Source organism: Giraffa tippelskirchi, chromosome 7 (genome assembly GCF_054371585.1).
Source record: "Giraffa tippelskirchi isolate mGirTip1 chromosome 7, T2T-mGirTip1v1.2.pri, whole genome shotgun sequence".
NCBI classification, from domain to species: Eukaryota; Metazoa; Chordata; class Mammalia; order Artiodactyla; family Giraffidae; genus Giraffa; species Giraffa tippelskirchi.
In genome coordinates this window covers 47,769,492-47,788,780 of record NC_137281.1, presented here as the reverse complement: position 1 = coordinate 47,788,780, position 19,289 = coordinate 47,769,492, and the positions used below count along the sequence as shown (strand labels likewise).

Sequence of the window (19,289 nt, the reverse complement as noted above, 5' to 3'; positions counted from 1 at the left end):
ACTGCATATAATTTTATGTTACTTAAAGTGAGACCCACATGAAACAGATGCTACAGCCGCTTCAGGATCCTCATCCAGAGGATCTGCTGTCCTTGCAAAGGGAAGAGAAGTTCAGAGATGGCCCCCCGCCTACAGGGACATAGAGGTGGAGAATGAGTCCCACCCTCACAAAGGAAAATCTGAGGAAATCATTTTAAAAAAGTGATCACTTTAAGAGTTTCACAAATAACATTTATTGATCATATTCATAATGGAATCTCACCCACATTCACAGCAACTCCACTACAACTAAAAATCACCTGATGATAAATAACTTGCATTGACTGAGAGAACAGTGACTATCACAGACTCTCCCTGATTTGATGGCTTTTGTTAAAGACCTTGAGGAGGACGGACATTTTTGTTGACGTTCTTGACAGTAGCCGTTGATTCCAACTTCATACCCAAAAAAGCTGGCTAGAAAGCAAAGAGAAAGGCAATTACTAGGAATTGACCCCAAAAATGAAACCACACTGGCCTTGTAGGGCCGGCCCGTGTGAGGAATCTCCCCAAGGTGGAGGGTGAAGGAAACCCCACGGCAGAGGAGGATGTGCGCTCAGTCACTGAGGAGCCTACACAGAAGACAGGGAGCCACCCTGGCTGGCTCACTATCCAGGGTGGGACCTGAGGCAAGGCACTCAACCCCCTCAGCCCACTCTCCCTTCTGGACCCCAAGGAGAATGCCAGCTCTGCAGAACTGTGGAAGGAACTGAATAAAATGAAGGCACAGCAAGTCCAGACAAGAAGGCAAGGATTGACTCATCGATACTCTTCTGGGTTCCCTGTTGGGCAGGTTTGGAGCTCATCCATTCTCCTATGGCCTCTGAGTTCTAGCAAGCCTGTGCCAGGCCAGCAGATGGGCCAGTAGCTTCTGAGATAAACTGGGTGTGTGCTTTGGGGGATCTCACAGGGCACCCCACATACACCCCAGGCAGGTAAGGTATTCTTCCTAGCAGCTGGTTAGTGCCTGACCTCTGCCCTAAGATCCTGGCTCAGAAGCAAACACCTCCCATAAAAGTATTAGCAATTTTCCTTTGGCCCACCTGGACCACCTATTAATACTTAATATGGACCATCTACAGACAAGTTTCTATCTTTGCTCTTCCCAGAGTGGGAACCAGGGAGTCCAACTAAATTTGACATCAAGTTGGCAAACACATAAAGAAAGATGAAACTTAAAACAAAGAAGGAAGTCTCACAGTGCTGACCCATTCAGATCATGTAAAGCTGACAGACCCCTGGCCGGCTCCTTCCTCGGGGCACTTGCCCTGGAGAAGCTGCAACCCAGGTCCACGGTAAGCACTGTATGCGAATGTGCATCAAGGTGTCATATGTGACCACAGGGAGCGCCTAATACTAGGAGAGTGGCCAGGCAGGATTCAGGGAGAGGAATTTCCACTTCTAGACAAGATGGACTGACAAAGACAGAGCTGGTTTCTTATCTGAACAACGAAAAAACTGGGCAAAAGACATCTGAAACTGTTTTCAGATACTGGACATTTTCTAGAACATTCCTCTTACAACTGGGTGGAGGAGACAGACAAAAAATAAATAAGTCAATATATGTAAATTCTAATTGTGCACATTTACATATTGATATGTATTTCCATGTCTTCTATTTACATATTGGTGTGTATTTGTATATATTTGTATATAGGTGTGATGAAAGAAACAGGAAGAAGAAAGTGGATGGGGTAATGGTTGGGGACATGGGTAAACTGGGGCAGGGGCATTTAGAGGAGGAGTAGGAGGAGGAGAGCTGTTTCAGAGGAGACTGAAGCAAGTAACCAGGTAAGGAGAGGCCCTGCAGTGAACCTGAGGTTGCCCTAGAGGCTTCCTGGGTGGTGGTAGGGGCAGAGTGGGGTCCCAGGTGAGAAATGCAGGTCTGGGCAAGGCCAGGTGTGTTCAAGACTGGAGAAAGGGCCTTTCAATATGGAGCCTTGATAGTTGGGGCTGGGCTGTGAGAGAGGCAGCAGGTGCCCCAAGACTGTAGCGTGCTTAAACTCCAGAGGGATGGCTGGTCAGGCTGGCATAAAATCCACTTCCCACCCCAACACAACAGAAGTTTGCAGAAACTGAAACCAGTGGTCTTTTGGGGGCAGGGGAATTTAGAACCTTGAGAACAGGGAAGAGGTGAGGAAGCAAAGATGGGTAGATGCTCCACCACCCTACCACTGGCCCTAACCTTGATGTATCTGGTTTGTTCTTCCCTTGCATTTTCTGGAAGATGTGTGTGTCAGGTACGAGCACAGTCCCGACAATGGTAACAACATAACAGTAATCATGGTAGTGCCCACCTCTCACCCTCTGCTGAGCGACAACCAAGTTTTCCCACACCCTCAACTCAACTAAACCCCAGGATGTAAGATAAGCCCAAGGCCACCATTCCCCTACCCGCACCTGCTCACCGGATGACCTCCATGACCCTCAGCAGGGCATGGAGGAATGTCAGGAGGCTGAGGTTGAGGGGCAGGAGGGGGGCTGGGGGGCTTTCTGGCTGCCCTGAGGCCACCAGCCCAGCCTGGTGAAGAGCCTGGAGCTGCTGCCACTTGAGGAGACGGCACCCTTCACCACAGATCCGCCAGCGGTTGTACCCAGAGCGCACATCCAGAGGAGCTTCTAGGCAGAGAAAGTGAGTCAGGCCCCGAGGGGTGTGGGGACAGGGTGCTCTCAAGTCTGCACCCATGAGAGAGCCCTCGGGAAACCAGGGCAAAGGAACCAGGTGTCACAGCAAGGCAGGTCACAGCCCTGGGGTGTGGGTGCTCACGCAGTGCCCATGGAGATGAAGAGAGCTATGTGTTTGTTTCTAGGGTGATTGTGGGTCTTTGTGGCTGTGTTTTCTGAGTCTTTATCTTTTAGAGATGCCTACTGAAATATTTATGAGCAAAAGGATACAGTAGTTAGCTGTGATCTGCTCCACAGTAATCGTTTTCTTTTTCCTTTTTCTTTTTGGATGGGGTATGGAGTGGGTGAAGCACAGAAGAAACCAAATTATCCAGGAGTTGATCAGTTGATCGCGGCTGTAGCCAAGAGAAGGGAACATGGGCTTCTGCCGAGTATTTTAAATTACCCATAATAAGCAGCCAACAACCACCACAAACACAAATGAAATTCAAACATCTCTGTCTCGTCAATGCTCTTTAGCTTTTTCAATATCTGCTTTGGTGACATGTGACCCTCTTGATGTTATATCTTTTATTTATTTTTACTATGCTATTAATATGCTACTACTAAAAATGTACACTCTAATCACACTAATATAAAATACATTCTTAATAAATATAAACTATATTTTCTTTATAAAAAACTCTGCCACAAGAGCATAAAGAAGAAAAGCACATAAGCCCTCTATTTACAAGATCAGAAACACAGATTTTTCTCTTCAAAATGGAAATCAGTTGGATTTGAGGCCAACAGAACCATCTCTTATTTTCAAGTCACTCTGTGTGAAGCTCAAAGGAGAGAAGGCTCCCTAACCTCCTGGTGGCAGTGAGACTGGCACTCTCACTCCTGTCCTGTGAACACATTCTCATTCCTGTCCTTGAATGGGTTTGGGGCTTGAAACATTATTAACATAAATCACCTGAACTATAAAACCATGGCTGGAGTAAAAATTAATACTGGTTTTTAACAGTGTTATCAATGGATGCGTGATTCACTAATAAAACGACTAAGCTTTTACACGTTCTTAAAGATGCAGAGTAGTCAAAGCCAAAAACAACCAATAAAAATACACCACTAAATTGGTGACTATACAGTGAGAAGAGCAGTCTCAGGTGGTTCTCATTCTACTGCCACTTTTTTTAATACAGTGATTTCTGGCTCTTCCACCTAAAACTTGAGGCAACATATTGCTATCTGTTTTGTTCACCATGCACATCCCCCCCTCAGGAGCCTCTCTTTGCTGGGCTGATCTGCCCCTTTCCCACCCACAGGAATTACCTGTGACTATCAGCTCAGACACACAAAACCAACCTTCACCTACACACATTTTTCAATTGACACTAGTGGAGTCCTATTGCCTGGGTGACACTGACTTGTTATTCTACGTTGCAATGTGTGTGGGGGGGGTGGGGGTCCATTTCATCATCCCTAACAGCTTTGGACTCTAGGTAGCTGGTGCCACATTTCAAATGCACCTCTATTTATATCCATCCTCCCACCAAAAGATGCTTAAGCTGCTTCCAATTTTTTGCCAAAGAAATCACTGCTACAGACAGACATGCGTGGAGTGCCCACAGATATTATCCAGACATGGGCTTGTTGGATTAAAGATTTTCCACATTATAAAATTTGACAGATACCTCCAAATCTCCTGCCAAAGGCTGTGACAACTCATACTCCTCCTAACTGTGCTACTTTTAAAATCAGGGAAAAGTTAAGTATCTTCTACATGAAGAGGTGGGCATGAGAGGTAGTGGCCACTCATTTCCCAACCACTCTACCCGGACCTGGGCACTCCCAGACTCTGGGTGGGCCGCTCAAATCACCTACGCATCACAAGAACCCCTTGATAGACACCCAGCCTCTCAGTTCTCTCCAGTTCCTCCTCCACAGAGTCCATCAAGGGCACTCAGCATGCAATCTGGCCTCAACACAAAAAGGGGAGGGTGTGATCTGACTGCACAAAACATGTCCACTCCTTTGCTCACATGCAATGCAGAGAAAGCAGACATGTCAACCATCTGTGAGGAAAAGCTCCTCTGCTCATCTCAGAGATGAAGAAAGTAAAGGTGCAAGTAGAGACACCATCTCCTGGTGCACTGTGACTGAACACGTGAGTACATGTGTACATCAGGCTACATATAAGGATATGTGAACACACCTTGTCATGAATATGAACTGCACTGTGAACATGTGAGTATACGCTATGCCTGTCATGAACATATGAATGTATGTATACACTATATGATGAATATATGCATAAGTGTGGTATCATGAACATACAATGTGTTATGAATACATGAATATAGAAAAACATCAACATACAAGCTTATACATTGTCATAAATACATATTTATATACAACACATACATATACAAGTCATATCATGAATTATAGAAGATTAAAGCTTAAAAAACACTTCAGATACCACCTAACCCCAGGTTGCAAATTGGTTTCATCCTGAGAGTCAACATTGATAACTGGTAGAATCTGAGGCTTCTCTGGGTTCACTGGGAAAAGATGAGGGGTGATTAGTGATGCCTGGCAAGGGCAGGTATGGGAGAAGTGGTGTGTGTGCCAGACTATGGTCTTCTTTGTGTTAGACCCATCATGACAGAAGTCTGCCCCACTCCCATCATGACGTTCATGAGAATCCCACCTTCCTTGGGGAGAGGGGGCGATGAGACACGTGTGCATTGAGTTACCTGAGATGCCTTTAAAACTCTGCTGCCTTTTCACCACCTAAGATAAAAGATAAGAATGTGGGCAAGTGCGTCAGCCCCAGTGATCCACCAAGAGGGGGACCCAGTGATTTAGCCTGGAAATCCCAGGAAAGGGGTCCATGACCAGCACAGAAGGCAAGTTATGTTCTCTTTTTAAAAGGCCTCTAGGTTTTAATTCTGGTGACAGTTTGCTACTCAGTGACAGAAAACCAGCAGATGGAATGTGGGTGAAGGCAGAAGAAGCCTCTAATTCCAGGACAATCAGAAAACAAGGGAGAGGAGTGGCCCTGGAACTGAGCTGGGCTGGACCTGGCCAACCATACCCCACCACAGCTACTGACCTGGAACCCAGAGCTGTGGAGGTAGCTAGACAGAGCTGAAGAATGAGCACAGACTCTTGATCTATGGCCCCTCCCCAGAACCCTCCCTCCATGCCTGCCAGGCTAGGGCTACAAGTCCAGGATGCTCAGACAGGCCAAGAGAACTGAGGTAGAGGGGAGGCAAGGAGCAGGAGGGTGGGGTGGGAAGAAAGAGGGAGGGAGGTGAGCAAGTTGGAGGAGGGAAGAAGAAGCAGGAGAGGAGGAGGAGGGGCAGAAGAAATGATGAGAAAGGTGGCAGCAGACCCTCTTCAGAGAGCAGTGTATCCCACCCTTCCCAACACCACCAGGACACCTGACCTGGGCCTGCCCTGAGTACCACTTGCCTCCTGTTCTCTGCTGCCCTAGGCCACAGCTTGGAGGAGACCCCCAGACATCAATGGACGCCACTATGGGGAAGGAACCCGGCACCCTTCCCCTTATCTCTGGGTCCCCCTCAGCCCACCCCTCACTGTCAGGCCTTGCTGTCATACGAGCCTCCCTCTTACCTTCTTGTGAGACCTCAGGACCTGGGGCACCCAGTAGGGCATCACGGCCTGATCCCTAGGCATCGGGAGGTGGCCCCCAAAGCGGTGGCATGGGCAGGGGCATGTCTTGGTGGTTTTAGGAATATAAGACCGGACCATCTTTTGGATCTAACAGAGGAAGGGAAGAGAAGGTCCAAAGGGGGGTGGAGCCACACCCCAGAAAACCTCAGCCTCAGGGACAGGGCCCTGGAGAGTGCCTCTGCTATACCCCTCCCACAGCACATTCCAACTGCCCGGCTGAAGGAGCAGGTCTCCCCTTCATGACATTCCCAGGGGTGGCCAGCGCCCTCATTACCCACCACCTGCACATCTGCAGGGCGTAGTGCTGTGGTGGGACACATTGGGGGAGTCAGGAGACCTGGCTCCATCCTGAACCTGCTAGCCTCCAGGAGCACCCTTGGCACCACATTTAGCCCCTCTGAGCCTCAGCGATCTCAGCAAGAGAGAGGGCTATGCTAGCACCTTGACCACACTGTTCAGAGTCTAACATGGATAGTCTTTGGTCCAGCAGTTGCACTCCGGGAATGTATCCTGTGAAAACACATGTGCATTTGCTCAAGAACACTCAGTGCAGCACTGACTGTAGTGACCAAACAGACTGAATATAGTAATAAGGGACAATAAACAACGGACACAGGGGCAAAGGGAATGGATGGCCTTTGGAAAGAATGATGCAGATCTGTCTGTCCTGACATACAATGAGCATAGAGATGCAATACTAAGTGAGAAATGCAGCACTGTGAATAGATCACGCTACCATTTACATAAAAAAAAAAAAAAAGAATATGTGTACAGTGTTGCTTGTATATGAGTTGTGGTGGGTCAGATCCTCACCCCGATTCCTCATCACCACCCCCAGCCTCACCCTTTGCCCTGCAATTCTGCAGTTCCTTCCAGAAGAGTAGACTCTGCCCCTTGACTCTGGTCAGATCATGTACTGGACTGCCCAACAGAATAAGTAGGAAGTTACAGTAGCCAGATCTGTCAGGCTGAAGGCCTCATCTCTCTGCTCTCACATCTCTGCCATGGCCACAAGACAGTGCCTGGGACACCCTGCTGACCCCAAGATCAGGATACCTGAGGCCAAGCTGCCAGCAGAGTGTCCCTCAGACACATGAGCGATCACAGTGACTGCTGTATCAAGTCAGGACTTAGGGTGACTTGTACATTGCTAGCCAAACAACACGAGCACAGAAAACCTCCAAAAGGCCAAATGAGGACATCTCCGGAAGAGGGGCAGGACAGAGAGTTCTGTGTTCCACATCCCTGCTGCACTGCGGGAATTTCCAACCATGTGCTCACAGCTCACATTATAAAACATAATCAAAACTACTTTGAGTAACCCCTGCAACCTCCTGACGCCGCAGGAGGACTGAATTGGAGCCTGGGTGTAAGGTGTGCTGCCAAGCACAAACACTGCCACAGGAAGGAGGAAGGGAGTCCTGGACCTCCTCCAAAGGAGATGAGACGAGGCCTGGAGACCTGGGCACCTCCCTGCACCCTGGCTCCTTGTCACCACAGCACAGGACCCCTCTCACATAGGACCCTTTTGCCCACAAGGATAAGGATACTCTGGCCACTTCTACCCAGTCCACCCATACCTGCTGAGCCCATTCTCCACGGCAGGTGCTGCACCAGAAGCAACAAGACCCCATGCTGCCCACGGCAGCTCCCTGCACAGCACCATCCACTGGGAAAGAAGAAACACTGGGATTCGGGGAGCAGAGCTGGGAGAACATTCAGGCCAGAGGGGTGGTTAGGTGGAGAATCAAGAGAGCAACCATGCCTGCTGAGAGTCCCAAAGACATGACAAGAGAACTACCAGGGCACCCACACAGCAATCATTCCTCCTCTTGTTAAAAGAAACCAACTTTGCTCACGAGGCAAAGTGGCCAGCTCAGGGACCAGCCAGTCCCACTTGCCAACAAAGGGTCTGGTGGGTAACGGGACAAAAAAGCTTGGGCTTCTGGGAATGTTTTATCCCTAAAAAGAAGGAGAAGGTGGGAGGTAAGCTTTTGGAAGACTCTGAAAGACTCACTTTCTGCCATGTGCACTGTCATATAAGACAGAGACCCACAGCCAACATCTAAAAACACTAGAAGTGAAAAATAACACCAATTCTACACAAAGTCTTCCTGAAAACTGAAAAGATTCATTTCTGATAAATGCTCTCAACAAACTAGAAATAGAAGTGAAGTTCCTCAGCCTGATAAAAGGCAACCATGATCCACCACTGTGCTGGGGACAGGCATGCCTAAGCAAGATCCAGAAAAGACTAAATTATTAAATTGATAATTGGACTTCATCAAAATTTAAAACCTCTGCTCTTTGAAAGACAGTGATAAGAGAATTAAAAGACAAGTCAAAAACGTGGAGAAAACACTTGCAAACTAAATATCTAATAAAGAATTTGTATCCAGATATATAAAGAACTCTCAATACTCAGTAATTTTTTTAAAAAAAGCAACTCAACTTTTTTAATGGGCAAAATACTTGAACAAACACAAATCAAGTAAGATATGCATATGGTAAAAATAAAGGAAGAGATGCTCAACATCATTAGTCATTATGGAAATACACAAGTTAAAGCCTCAATGAGAGGGAATTCCCTGGTGGTCCAGGGACTGGGACTCTGCACTTTCACTGCCTGGAGTGCAGGTTCAGTCCCTGATCAGGGAACTGAGATCCCGCAATCTATGCAACCAAAATTTTAATACTGTTTTAATTAAAACAAATATACAATGAAATAAATACCTATTAAGATGGCCAAAATTTAAAACACTCACCAAACCAAGCGTTCACAAAGACATGAAGAAACTGGAACTTTATACATTGTTGGGAAGATTGTAAAATGGAACAACCACTTTTGAAAACAGTTGACAGTTTCTTAAAAAGTTAAACATATGCTTCCCACACAGTGTAGCAATGCCTTTCCTAGGTGCTTACCCAAGAAAAATGAAGGCATGTTCATACAAACACTTATACACAAATGTTCACAGCAGGTTTATTTGTTGGACAAAATAGAAAAAAACTGGAAATGATCCACACGTCCTTCACTGGATGAATGGATAAACTGTGGTCTCTCCATATAACAGCACACTGCTGCTGCTGCTGCTGAGTCGCTTCAGTCGTGTCCGACTCTGTGCGACCCCATAGACGGCAGCCCACCAGGCTCCGCCATCCCTGGGATTCTCCAGGCAAGAACACTGGAGTGGGTTGCCATTTCCTTCTCCAGTGCATGAAAGGGAAAAGTGCAAGTGAAGTTGCTCAGTCGTGTCCAACTCTTAGTGACCCCATGGACTGCAGCCCACCAGGCTCCTCCGTCCATGAGATTTTCCAGGCAAGAGTACTGGAGTGGGCACTACTCAGCAGTAAAAAGGAATGAACTATCAATGAACACAACCATATGGATGAATCTCAAAAATAATCATGCTGAGTAAAAGAAGCCCTTGGAGAAGAAAATGGCAACCAACTCCAGTATTCTTGCCTGGGAAATCCCATGGGCAGAGGAGCCTGGTGGGCTATATATAGTCCATGGGGCCACAAAGCATCAGACACGACTCAGCGACTAAACCACCACCACCACAAAAGAAACCAGACCCAAAAAAAAAAGTACATACTATATGATTCCATTTATATAAAATTCAAGGAAATGCAAACAAATCTATAGTGACAGAAACAGACCCATGGTTGCTTGGGGACTGTGAGAAGAGAGGGTTGAGTGGAATTACAAAAGGGAACAAGGAGGACTTCCCTAGTGGTTCAGTAGTTAAGAATCCACCTGCCAATGCATGGTTCATGGGCTCAATCCCTGGTTCATGAAGATTCTACAAGACAGGAAGCAACTAAGCCCGTGCACCACACCACTGAGCCCACACTCCCGAGGCCACAAGCTGCAACTACTGAGCCTTTGTGCTGCAACTACTGGAGTCCATACTCCACAACAAGAGAAGCCACCACAATGAGAAGTCCGTGCACTGCAACTAAAGAGTAGCCCCCACTCACCCCAACTAGGAAAAAGCCTGAGCACACCAATGAAGACCCAGCACAGCAAAATATAAATAAATAAATAAAATTTTGAAAAGGGCACAAGGAAACCTTTCAAGGTTGTGTACATGTACCGCACTACACCATTCTATACAAGGGTCTTGAGCACCCTGGATTTTGGTATCTACATGCATCCTGGAACCAATCCCCTGTGAATATCTAGAGACGACTGTACATTATCACAAATACAGTGGTGGTTTCATGGGTGTGCGCATATGTCAAGATTTATCAAACAGTACATTTTATATATGTGCCATTTTATCACATGTCAATTATATCTCCATAAATATGAACCTGATTCAAGTCACCTACCTGCTTTTGGGGTCTCAAGGAGAGAGGGACCCAGTAAGGCAGCGCTGCCTTAGCCCTGGGCACCGGCAGGTAGCCCCCAAATTTGGCCTGGCACTCACAGCAGATGGGCTCTTGATGAACAGTGCTGGGGACAGGGCACATCTGAGCAAGAGGCAGACAAAACAGAATTGAATGTGATGCTGCATTAGTGGTGCAAGCCAAGACACTCTCTGAATGGTAAAGCCACACTCAGAGGGAGCAAGGTTAAGACATGGCATCCAGGGCAAGTGCAGGGACAGGGCCCCCAGGGCAAGTGCAGGGACAGGGCCCTCGGCTATCGCAGACTGTTCTGAGATCCTCCAAAGTCACTTGGAGGGGGACCACAGAGCCTGCAGACCCGGTGTGCTGGGATGTGCAATCACTTACAGCCACATTACCATGAGCAAGTCTTGGATCTCTCTTTCTGAAAATGGAGAAATACAAACCAACTCTAGGGTGGATGACTGCTCTTTCTGTGGTTATCCACGTCAGTCTGCATACAGAACTTTGTTTGCAAAGCCTTCCACATCCATCCCATATGATCCCACCACACTCACAGGCAGGGTGAGAGGGAAAGTTATCCTCTCCAGGAGCAGATAGAGCTGCCCAGAACAGATACATTAAGGGTCAGCATTGGTTCTCCCAGGCCCCCTAAATCCCTGTCTCAAGGTATCATGAGGAACTGAGGGGTGGGGAAGGCAGTGGGTGACCCTATATAGAGATCTGGGGGCTTGCATGGGCCCTTAAACCATGGACTCCACTGCATGACACACCCTCTCATGAGATGCTGCTTGTGGACCCACAATTTCTGCTCTACTCCCCACCAAAGGGCATGTCAGGGTTGGGGCAAAGTAGTTGAGGTTTGCTTTCCTTACCGAATGATCGATGAGACACACTTCTTTCCCAAAGGCTGGAAACGTGCTTGTTTTTCTAGAAAAGAAGAAGGCTTACAAAGTTCTGGATTTTGTATACATTGGAGGGATGCTAGTATGAGAGCCTGGGCCAGCCTGGCTCGTATCATTAAACCCCAAGAGTGGAAAGTGAAAGTGAAAGTTTAGTCGCTCAGTCGTGTCTGACTCTTTGCGACCCCATGGATTGTAGCCTACCAGGCTCCTCCATCCATGGGATTTTCCAAGCAAGAGCACTGGAGTGGGTTGCCATTTCCTTCTCCAGAGGATCTTCCCGACCCAGGGATCGAACCCAGGTCTCCCACATTGCAGGCAGACGCTTTACTGTCTGAGTCACCAGGGAAGTCCTAGTCAACTGTCCCCTCTGAGGTCTTAGTCAAGAGTGGAAAGGGTCATCATTCTGAGCCTAAGAGGGGACAGAGGGTGACAACAGAAGCAGATAGATACACACTCACGTGCTAAGGTCTAGGGGTTCCCATATGTCGAGCTACTGTGGAATCCTGCATTCCCAAAGGGTTTAGCTGGAATCAGCCTGGGTGGGGAAGATCCCCTGGAGAAGGAAATAGCAACCCCCTCCAGTATTCTTGCTTGGAGAATCTCATGGACAGAGGAGCCTGTCAGGCTACAGTCCATGGGGTCACAAGAGTCAGATATGACTTAGCGACTAAACCACCACCACCAGGCACACTCCAGGTAAATCTATGCTAGGACCTTTGGGAAAGACAGGAACATTCCAACCTGGTAAGAACTTTCCAAGATGTGTAGCTGCCAACCACAACACATGCTTTATCATACACCCTGAACTTACTTAGAATTCTGAAGGAAAATACTGTCAAAATTGTACATCTAATGAAATTCTTTGCAAAAAAAAAAAACAAAACTGTGTGCTTTGTCTCTTGGGATGACAAAGCATTTGGAGCTACACAGATTCTGTTACTCTTCCCCATTCTTCCCACAACAAAATTGCTAGTATGTTGGTCACCATACAGAGTGTCCAGTCAGCATAAATTCAAAACAAAGTTTCCGGCTTTCCTAATAGCATGTGTAACATGGAAATGCTAAGAGTGATATCATCATAATAATCACTATTTTGTTATCTATTTACAGTAATAGCTTCAGGTCACAGAGCTCAGCTCCCCGCTAAGTGACTCAGGGTCTGGGGCCACCCCAGTAGAATTGGGGTCTGTGGCCTCCCAGTGGACTCGAGGTCCAGATCACCTCAGGTGAGTCAGGGTCTGGGGTGCCCCAGCTGACTCAGGGTCGGGGTTCCCCAGGTGACACAGGTCCCGGGGCCCCCTTAGGTGACTCAGGGTCTGAGTTCCCCTTAGGTGACTCGGAGTGTGGGACGCCCCCAGGTGACTCGGGGTCAAGGGCCTCCTCAGGTGACTCAGAGTGTGGGCCCCCTCAGGTGACTCGGGTGCCGGGCCCCTTGTGTGTGCGGCGACCCAGCGTGCAGGACTGAGGGAGGCACTTGCCTGTCTTGACGCGCTCGAGGTGAGTGCGCGCTGACAGACCGAACGGACACCCGAGAGCTCCCAGAAATGCCCGCTACGATTCTGCTAAGTTATGGTGAGGGCGGTGACGAAGCTCAAGATGACGAAAGTCGGGGCTGGCTCACGCGTGTCACTCCTCCTCCGGGCCCGCCCCTCACACAGCCCCTCACACCGCCCCGTCAGTCCCCGGGGCCGCCCTCGACCTCGAAAGCCCCACCTCTTCCGCCCTCCCGCTCCTCTAAGGCCAGACTCTTTCGGCGACTGCACTCTGCGCGCTTCTGATTGGCTCTCTATTAGCCAATCATATGCTGCATTCTATATATGTGTACTTACCTGGCATCTGATTGGGTTCTGAACGCACAGGGCTCGGAGGTCCGCGGGCTGGGGCGGGGCCGGGGCCGGGGCCGGGGCGGGGGCGGGGCCGGGGGCGGGGCCGGGGCCGGGGCCGGGGCCGGGGCCGGGGCCGGGGCCGGGGCCGGGGCCGGGGCCGGGGCCGGGGCCGGGGCCGGGGCCGGGGGCGGGGCGGAGGTCAGGCTAGGCGCAGGGGAAGACTTCTCGGTTGTGTTCTGGACCTGGCCTAGGTGGGCGTCGGCCTCGGAAGACACACCTTTCCCCGCCCGATCCCGGGAAAACCCACTCACCGTTTCCTACAGACGGGCCTGCGGGTCTGCAGGGCACAGTAGACGGGGAATCTGCCCCCTGGAATAAGAGAAGGAGGTGCGCGACGCGGGCCCAGGGCCCATTCGACAACCGCGGAGCATCTCGGTAGGAGTGTGTCCCACGCAGCACCCGGGGCGTATTTATATTTGAAGTCTTTCATTGTTTTTCTGACGCTGAGATTTAACTGGGCGCCTTGCCTGTCACTGGCTGAATCGGACTCAAATTGTGACTTTTGAAAATGTGTGTTTCTGAAGCAACCGAGGGTTCGAAGGCCGTGGAATTCAGAACTGATTGTAGTATCTCTTGGAAACAAACTTTTCCGTGTTTGCTAACTTTTTTTTCTTCTTGGCCACACCTCAGCTTGTGAGATTTCAGTTCCCTGACCAGGGATTGAATCCCAGCCCCAGCAGTGAAAGCCCGGAATCCTAACCCCTAGACCACTAAGGAACTCCCTTTTTTTGCTGACTTTAATATTCTCAATTAATACTAATACTTGATCAAACCATCATAAGCAACAGTAGCCCTGGTGGGCCACATTTCCATGTGCTGCGATCTAGCCATGGACAAACAGGATTTCCCAGGCACTACTCGGGTTTCATGGCTCTTTTATTAAACTGGTAAGTTCATGACCTATGAACAGGGCTGAGCTTCTAACCAGTTCCCACCCTGCAGGCTCTCCTGGCTAGCACCCATGCTGATTGGGCAGCACCCCCCACCATATTAGCTGCTAACTATTTATTTTATTTTGTCTTTTAGCTGCTAATTATTTTGGACACCACCCACAACCTGTGTATCTGTATAAACAATGTCACTGCTGGTCTCTTAATAGCTAATGACAAAATTTATCGAGGAATCTCACCACTAGCCTAGTATTTTATTTATGGCTGTCTCGTCTCTGCCAACCGTGGAGGGCTCTTGGGATTCCTTGTCATCTCTATTCTCCTGAGCCCACTGGAATATTATGGTAACACAGAAGACAGGTTTGTGCCCCCCAGCCCCCACAGAAGCACTGACCCTCACCACTCTTGACACTGTCATGCCATTTCACATCAAGTGCAACTCATCACCATTTCCACCAAAAATGGCTAAAATTAAAAAGGACTGATAGTACCAAGTTTGTAGAGGGTGTGGCAGCTGGCACCCTCACCTTACACAACAGTTAAAACCATATAGGCAAACTGGCAGTATTTACAATGTCTAAACATGTGAATATCCTGTGACCAAGCAATTCCCCACCCCAGGCAATCACCCAAGATCATAGAGCTTATGTCCACCAGAAGACACAGACAAAAACACACACAGTGCCGGCCCGGCCAGCAGCTGGAGGACAGCCACTTCTCACTCCTTCACACTTATCCGTGTGAGAACAGATATCTGTATCTTTGAGAACATTCCTTAAAAAGCATGTATTGCTGGTAACCCAGAAAAGAACCAAAAAGTTGTGGTTTGGTTTTGAGTTTGACTTGTTATTTCAGGATCATCTTGCCTAACTGACCTGTGACAGTTTTCACAAACCTAAATCCTGTGGGTTAAGTGAAATCACGATTTTCAAATAAAGTCTAAGCAAGAACTGTAATTTTTAAGTTCTCATGTCCCATGACTTTTGGGTCTCTCTGAGGTTGAACCCAAGCTGCACAGTGGTTCAGGTCAAGATTACACCAGGCACCACCGCCGTCACATCCCTGAATACAGGACTCACTTTTTCACCCACATGGGGGCCCTACATGATGTGACAGGTTCCCACTGGTGGCTGGCATGCCATCAACTCTGCTGCCCCCAACCTTACCCTTTTCCTGTGGGCCCGCAGGCTTCACCGTCACCCTCACCGACCGTGACACCTAGACTTCTCTCTTTGGTGGCTGTGACAGCAGCATCTTGACCTCTCCTCCCTCCTTCACTGTGAGCTCCTGCAGTCTGCTGGGGGAACACAGGACCACTGTCATCCTTCTCTCACTGTCATCAGGGCACTATGAAACGGCACGGCTGGGCCAAGCAGCCAGGCCAGGAGAGTCTTCTCATTTCCAACTGCCTGTGTCACTGTCTCACCCCCACCTCCAAGGTGCCAGGGACCCCATTCTCCCACTCACCCTGAGATCACCAAAGCATCCTCTAGGAGAGGCCTCCGCACCATATCCCCCACACCCATGACACCCCGTGGGAGCTTGTCTTCCAATAGAACTCTGGAACTCGGTGAACAGGAGAGACATTCCATAGTGATGTGGTCATCCACCTGGGCTCCCATACCAACACAGACCCACACAAATGCTTTGTTGTTGTTGTTCAGTCACTAAGTCATGTCCGACTCTTTGCGACCCCATGAACTGCAGCACACCAGGCTTCCTTGTCCTTCACTGTCTCCCAGAGTTTGCTCAAACTCACATCCATTGAGTCGGTGATGCCATCCAACCATCTCATCCTCTGCCGCCCCTTCTCCTTTTGCCTTCAATCTTTCCCAGCATCAGGACCTTTTCCAATGAGTTGGCTCTTCTCATCAGGTGGCCAAAGTATTGGAGCTTCAGCTCAGTCCTTCCAATGAATATTCAGAGTTGATTTCCTTTAGGATGGACTGGTTTGATATTCTTGCTGTCCAAGAGATTCACAAGTCTTCTCCAGCACCACAGTTTGAAAGCACAAATGCATATCATACGTATAAACTATGTCTGTGGCATTAAAACTTCATGAGGGGTATTAGGGAAAAAATGTCTATAATGGCTCTTTGGAGGGAAATGATAATGAATGAAAGAAGCCAGGTTAAAAGAGCTACATACTAAGTAATTCCATTTATTGGACATTCTAGGAAAGGTCAAATGATAGGGATAGAGAACAGAGGAAGCGGTTTAAGAAGGGGCAGCACCAGGGATTTTGAGGAGGATGGAATATTCTGTATCCTGACCGTGGTGCCTGTTCACAGCTCTGTGTGTTGGTACACTTATAGACATGTACTTATACTAAAAATTGACATAAATTACATCTCAAAGAACCTGGCCAAGAAATGAAAAAAGACAGCCCAACCATTCCCACAATAGTGCCCAGGTACCAGCCCTCCTTCCCCCAAGTTTCCTCTCTTGGGAAGGAGCCTGAGAGGCAGCCTTCCATCACTTATGGATTTTCAAGTCAAAGTGGGGGGAAAGGTCTGAAAACTTTACCCTAGCGCATGTCTTCGTTTCTTTCATCTTGCTGGCTGGGGTCATGCAGCATGCAGCGACCCGAAGGACCCACTAGAGGGTGGGCTATAAAGGGACCTGGTTACAGGGAGCAAAAGTCCCCAGGCCCGCCAAAGCAGCCCCCTGCAGTGGGGAAGGGCAAGCACGGTGCCTTCGGGGATGGGAAACAAGCGACACCCCAGATGGAGGGCGGAACTCAGCCCCAACCCTTCTCAGGAATCCAGGCCCAGCTGGATGGGAATGTGAGGTAGTTTTACTTTCTACACTATTTGAATTTTTCACAAGAATATTACTTTTGTAAACAGGTGAAAATAATACATAAATGAGCTCCTCAGCTGTCTACTCAGCCGCTGAGCACATCCCTGCCCTTATCTATCCCGCCCTTCTGTTCTCAGAAATGGCAACTTACTTAGACTTCAGACTAACAGAACCCACTGCAGCCCTACCCCTGGGGAGAGGGTACAGGTCCCAGACCAAAGGGAGAGATCCAGGGGCCTACCATTGTCTGGGTTCCCAAGGGTCACTCACCACTCTGTTCCATATCTGGGAAAATCGCAACTATCAAGACCGGGTATAAGAAGCACAGGCCCCTCAGGGAGGCCCCACCCCCGCAGTGGTGACCCAGTCCCCTCTGTCAACCGCTCTCCTGTCATCAGCCCCTGCCCACATCCCAAGCCTATGTCACTTAGGGCTCCAGGCTCCATCTGAATCATATCCCAAAAGAAACAAATTACAAAGCACACAAAATTTCAAAAGCTGCTTTATGGAGAAACAGCACCCGAAGGTTGTCGAGTCCAGGTCACAAGTCAGAGCTTCCTGGGGTCCTGACCCTGCCCCACCTGGCAAGCCCGAGCGGATGTCTGAGAGTGATCACAGCCTCCATCTCAACTTTGTCTTCATCACTCAGGGGGTGGGGTTTCAAGATCAAACAGGATGAATGTTTTACTTCTCCAAGCGGGCTTCACTATCTCAAACAACAACCAAAATCAGAATTAGGCTAAAAAAAAAAAAGCAAAAGGTTCTCATCCCTTTGCGTGTTCTGGCGGGTCTCCCTGCAAGCGCAGAAAGACCCAGAAGAAGGCTACTTTTCTGCTGGAGCCTCAGGTGTCACTTCTGGTGACCCTGGGCGCCGGAAGGCTGGCCTGCCAGCCGCTGAGCTAGAAATGACACAGCACTCCATGTGGTTCCCATTCACAGTATCAGGCAAACTGATGGCATGTGGCTTTCTTCTCTGTCTAAATAGTTCTGAGAACGTACAAAGTACACTGCAGATCTTCTCCCAAAAGTGAAGACAGAGAAGTTATCCTATGGAGAAGGCAATGGCACCCCACTCCAGTACTCTTGCCTGGGAAACCCCATGGACAGAGGAGCCTGGTAGGCTGCAGCCCATGGGGTCGCGGAGAGTCGGACACGACTGAGCGACTTCACTTTCACTTTTCACTGTCATGCACTGGAGGAGGAAATGGCAACCCACTCCAGTATTCTTGCCTGGAGAATCCCAGGGACGGGGGAGCCTGGAGGGCTGCCGTCTATGGGGTCGCACAGAGTCGGACACGACTGACGCGACTACACAGCAGCAGCAGCAGCAGCAACACTGGGATGGACTCCGTGATTTGGGGCATCTTACCCTCAAGGCAGGTGAGGGTTACATGAGAACACTCACATAAGGATTCTTAAAGATTAAAACATGAAAGTATCCAGCAGAACACAGCTACCGAGTCACAGTCAGGTACTCCAAGTCCACACTCAAGATAACCACAGTCACAAGGAACTTGGAGAATTCCCCAGATGACAAGGGGCTGAGCAGGTTTCTGACCCACTCTGGCTTGGCTCACAAGCACTAAAGAGACCTCTCAGCAGCAATGGGAGAAAGCCCAGGCAATCTGAAAAATGAAGGCAGTCCTGAAGTGTCAGACAAGAGGGCAGCTGGCTGAGAGAGGGGTCTGGCCGTCTGGGAGCAACTCCAAGTTGTCAGTGAGAAAGTCAGGCAGGACAGCTTCACCCCTGAGCTTGTTCTGCAGGCAGTGGGAACATAGCTAGTTAGACGGCTGTATGCTCTCCCACCCTCCTCATGGGCCAGGGACACGGGGACCCTACAGGGAGCGGGCCACCAGGCCTGGTGTCAGGGCCAGAGGGGACAAGGGGAGGAGCCGAGCAGCGGTGGCCTGGAGCACCAGCCACAGTAAGCTGGACTGTCCCAGAGGAGGGGCTAGGGCAAGGCTAGGAAGGGAGGTTCCAGTCTGAACCAATGGAGGAAGGAGCTTGAAACCCTCCCACCACAATGCCCCTAATGACCTGTTCACACTCAGCATTAGATGCTGGAGCTCTGAGCCCCAGGAGGCACGGGGGGAGGGGGA

General features: G+C 49.2%; 1 protein-coding gene across 1 annotated transcript; it reads right to left on the bottom strand.

Moving 5' to 3' along the window:
• Positions 1-209: 209 nt before the first annotated feature.
• On the bottom strand, positions 210-15,914 carry C7H16orf95 (chromosome 7 C16orf95 homolog). Its single transcript, XM_081513364.1, has 9 exons — positions 15,856-15,914; positions 13,750-13,807; positions 11,583-11,637; positions 11,095-11,131; positions 10,690-10,830; positions 6,292-6,438; positions 5,409-5,445; positions 2,448-2,658; positions 210-456 (listed from the first exon to the last, which is right to left on the bottom strand). The coding sequence occupies exons 5-9, from the start codon at positions 10,828-10,830 to the stop codon at positions 438-440; spliced, it is 555 nt and encodes a 184-aa protein (XP_081369490.1). The 5' UTR covers positions 11,095-11,131; positions 11,583-11,637; positions 13,750-13,807; positions 15,856-15,914; the 3' UTR covers positions 210-437.
• Between the last annotated feature and the right edge of the window lie 3,375 nt (positions 15,915-19,289).

Excerpts from the sequence above, each read along its gene's own strand:
- C7H16orf95 (XM_081513364.1), bottom strand. The coding sequence starts at position 10,830 with ATGTGCCCTGTCCCCAGCACTGTTCATCAAGAGCCCATCTGCTGTGAG. Across the intron at positions 6,439-10,689 it reads CCTTGAGACCCCAAAAGCAG|ATCCAAAAGATGGTCCGGTC; the intron begins GTAGGTGACTTG and ends TTCCTCTGTTAG. Across the intron at positions 5,446-6,291 it reads TCCTGAGGTCTCACAAGAAG|GTGGTGAAAAGGCAGCAGAG; the intron begins GTAAGAGGGAGG and ends CTTTTATCTTAG.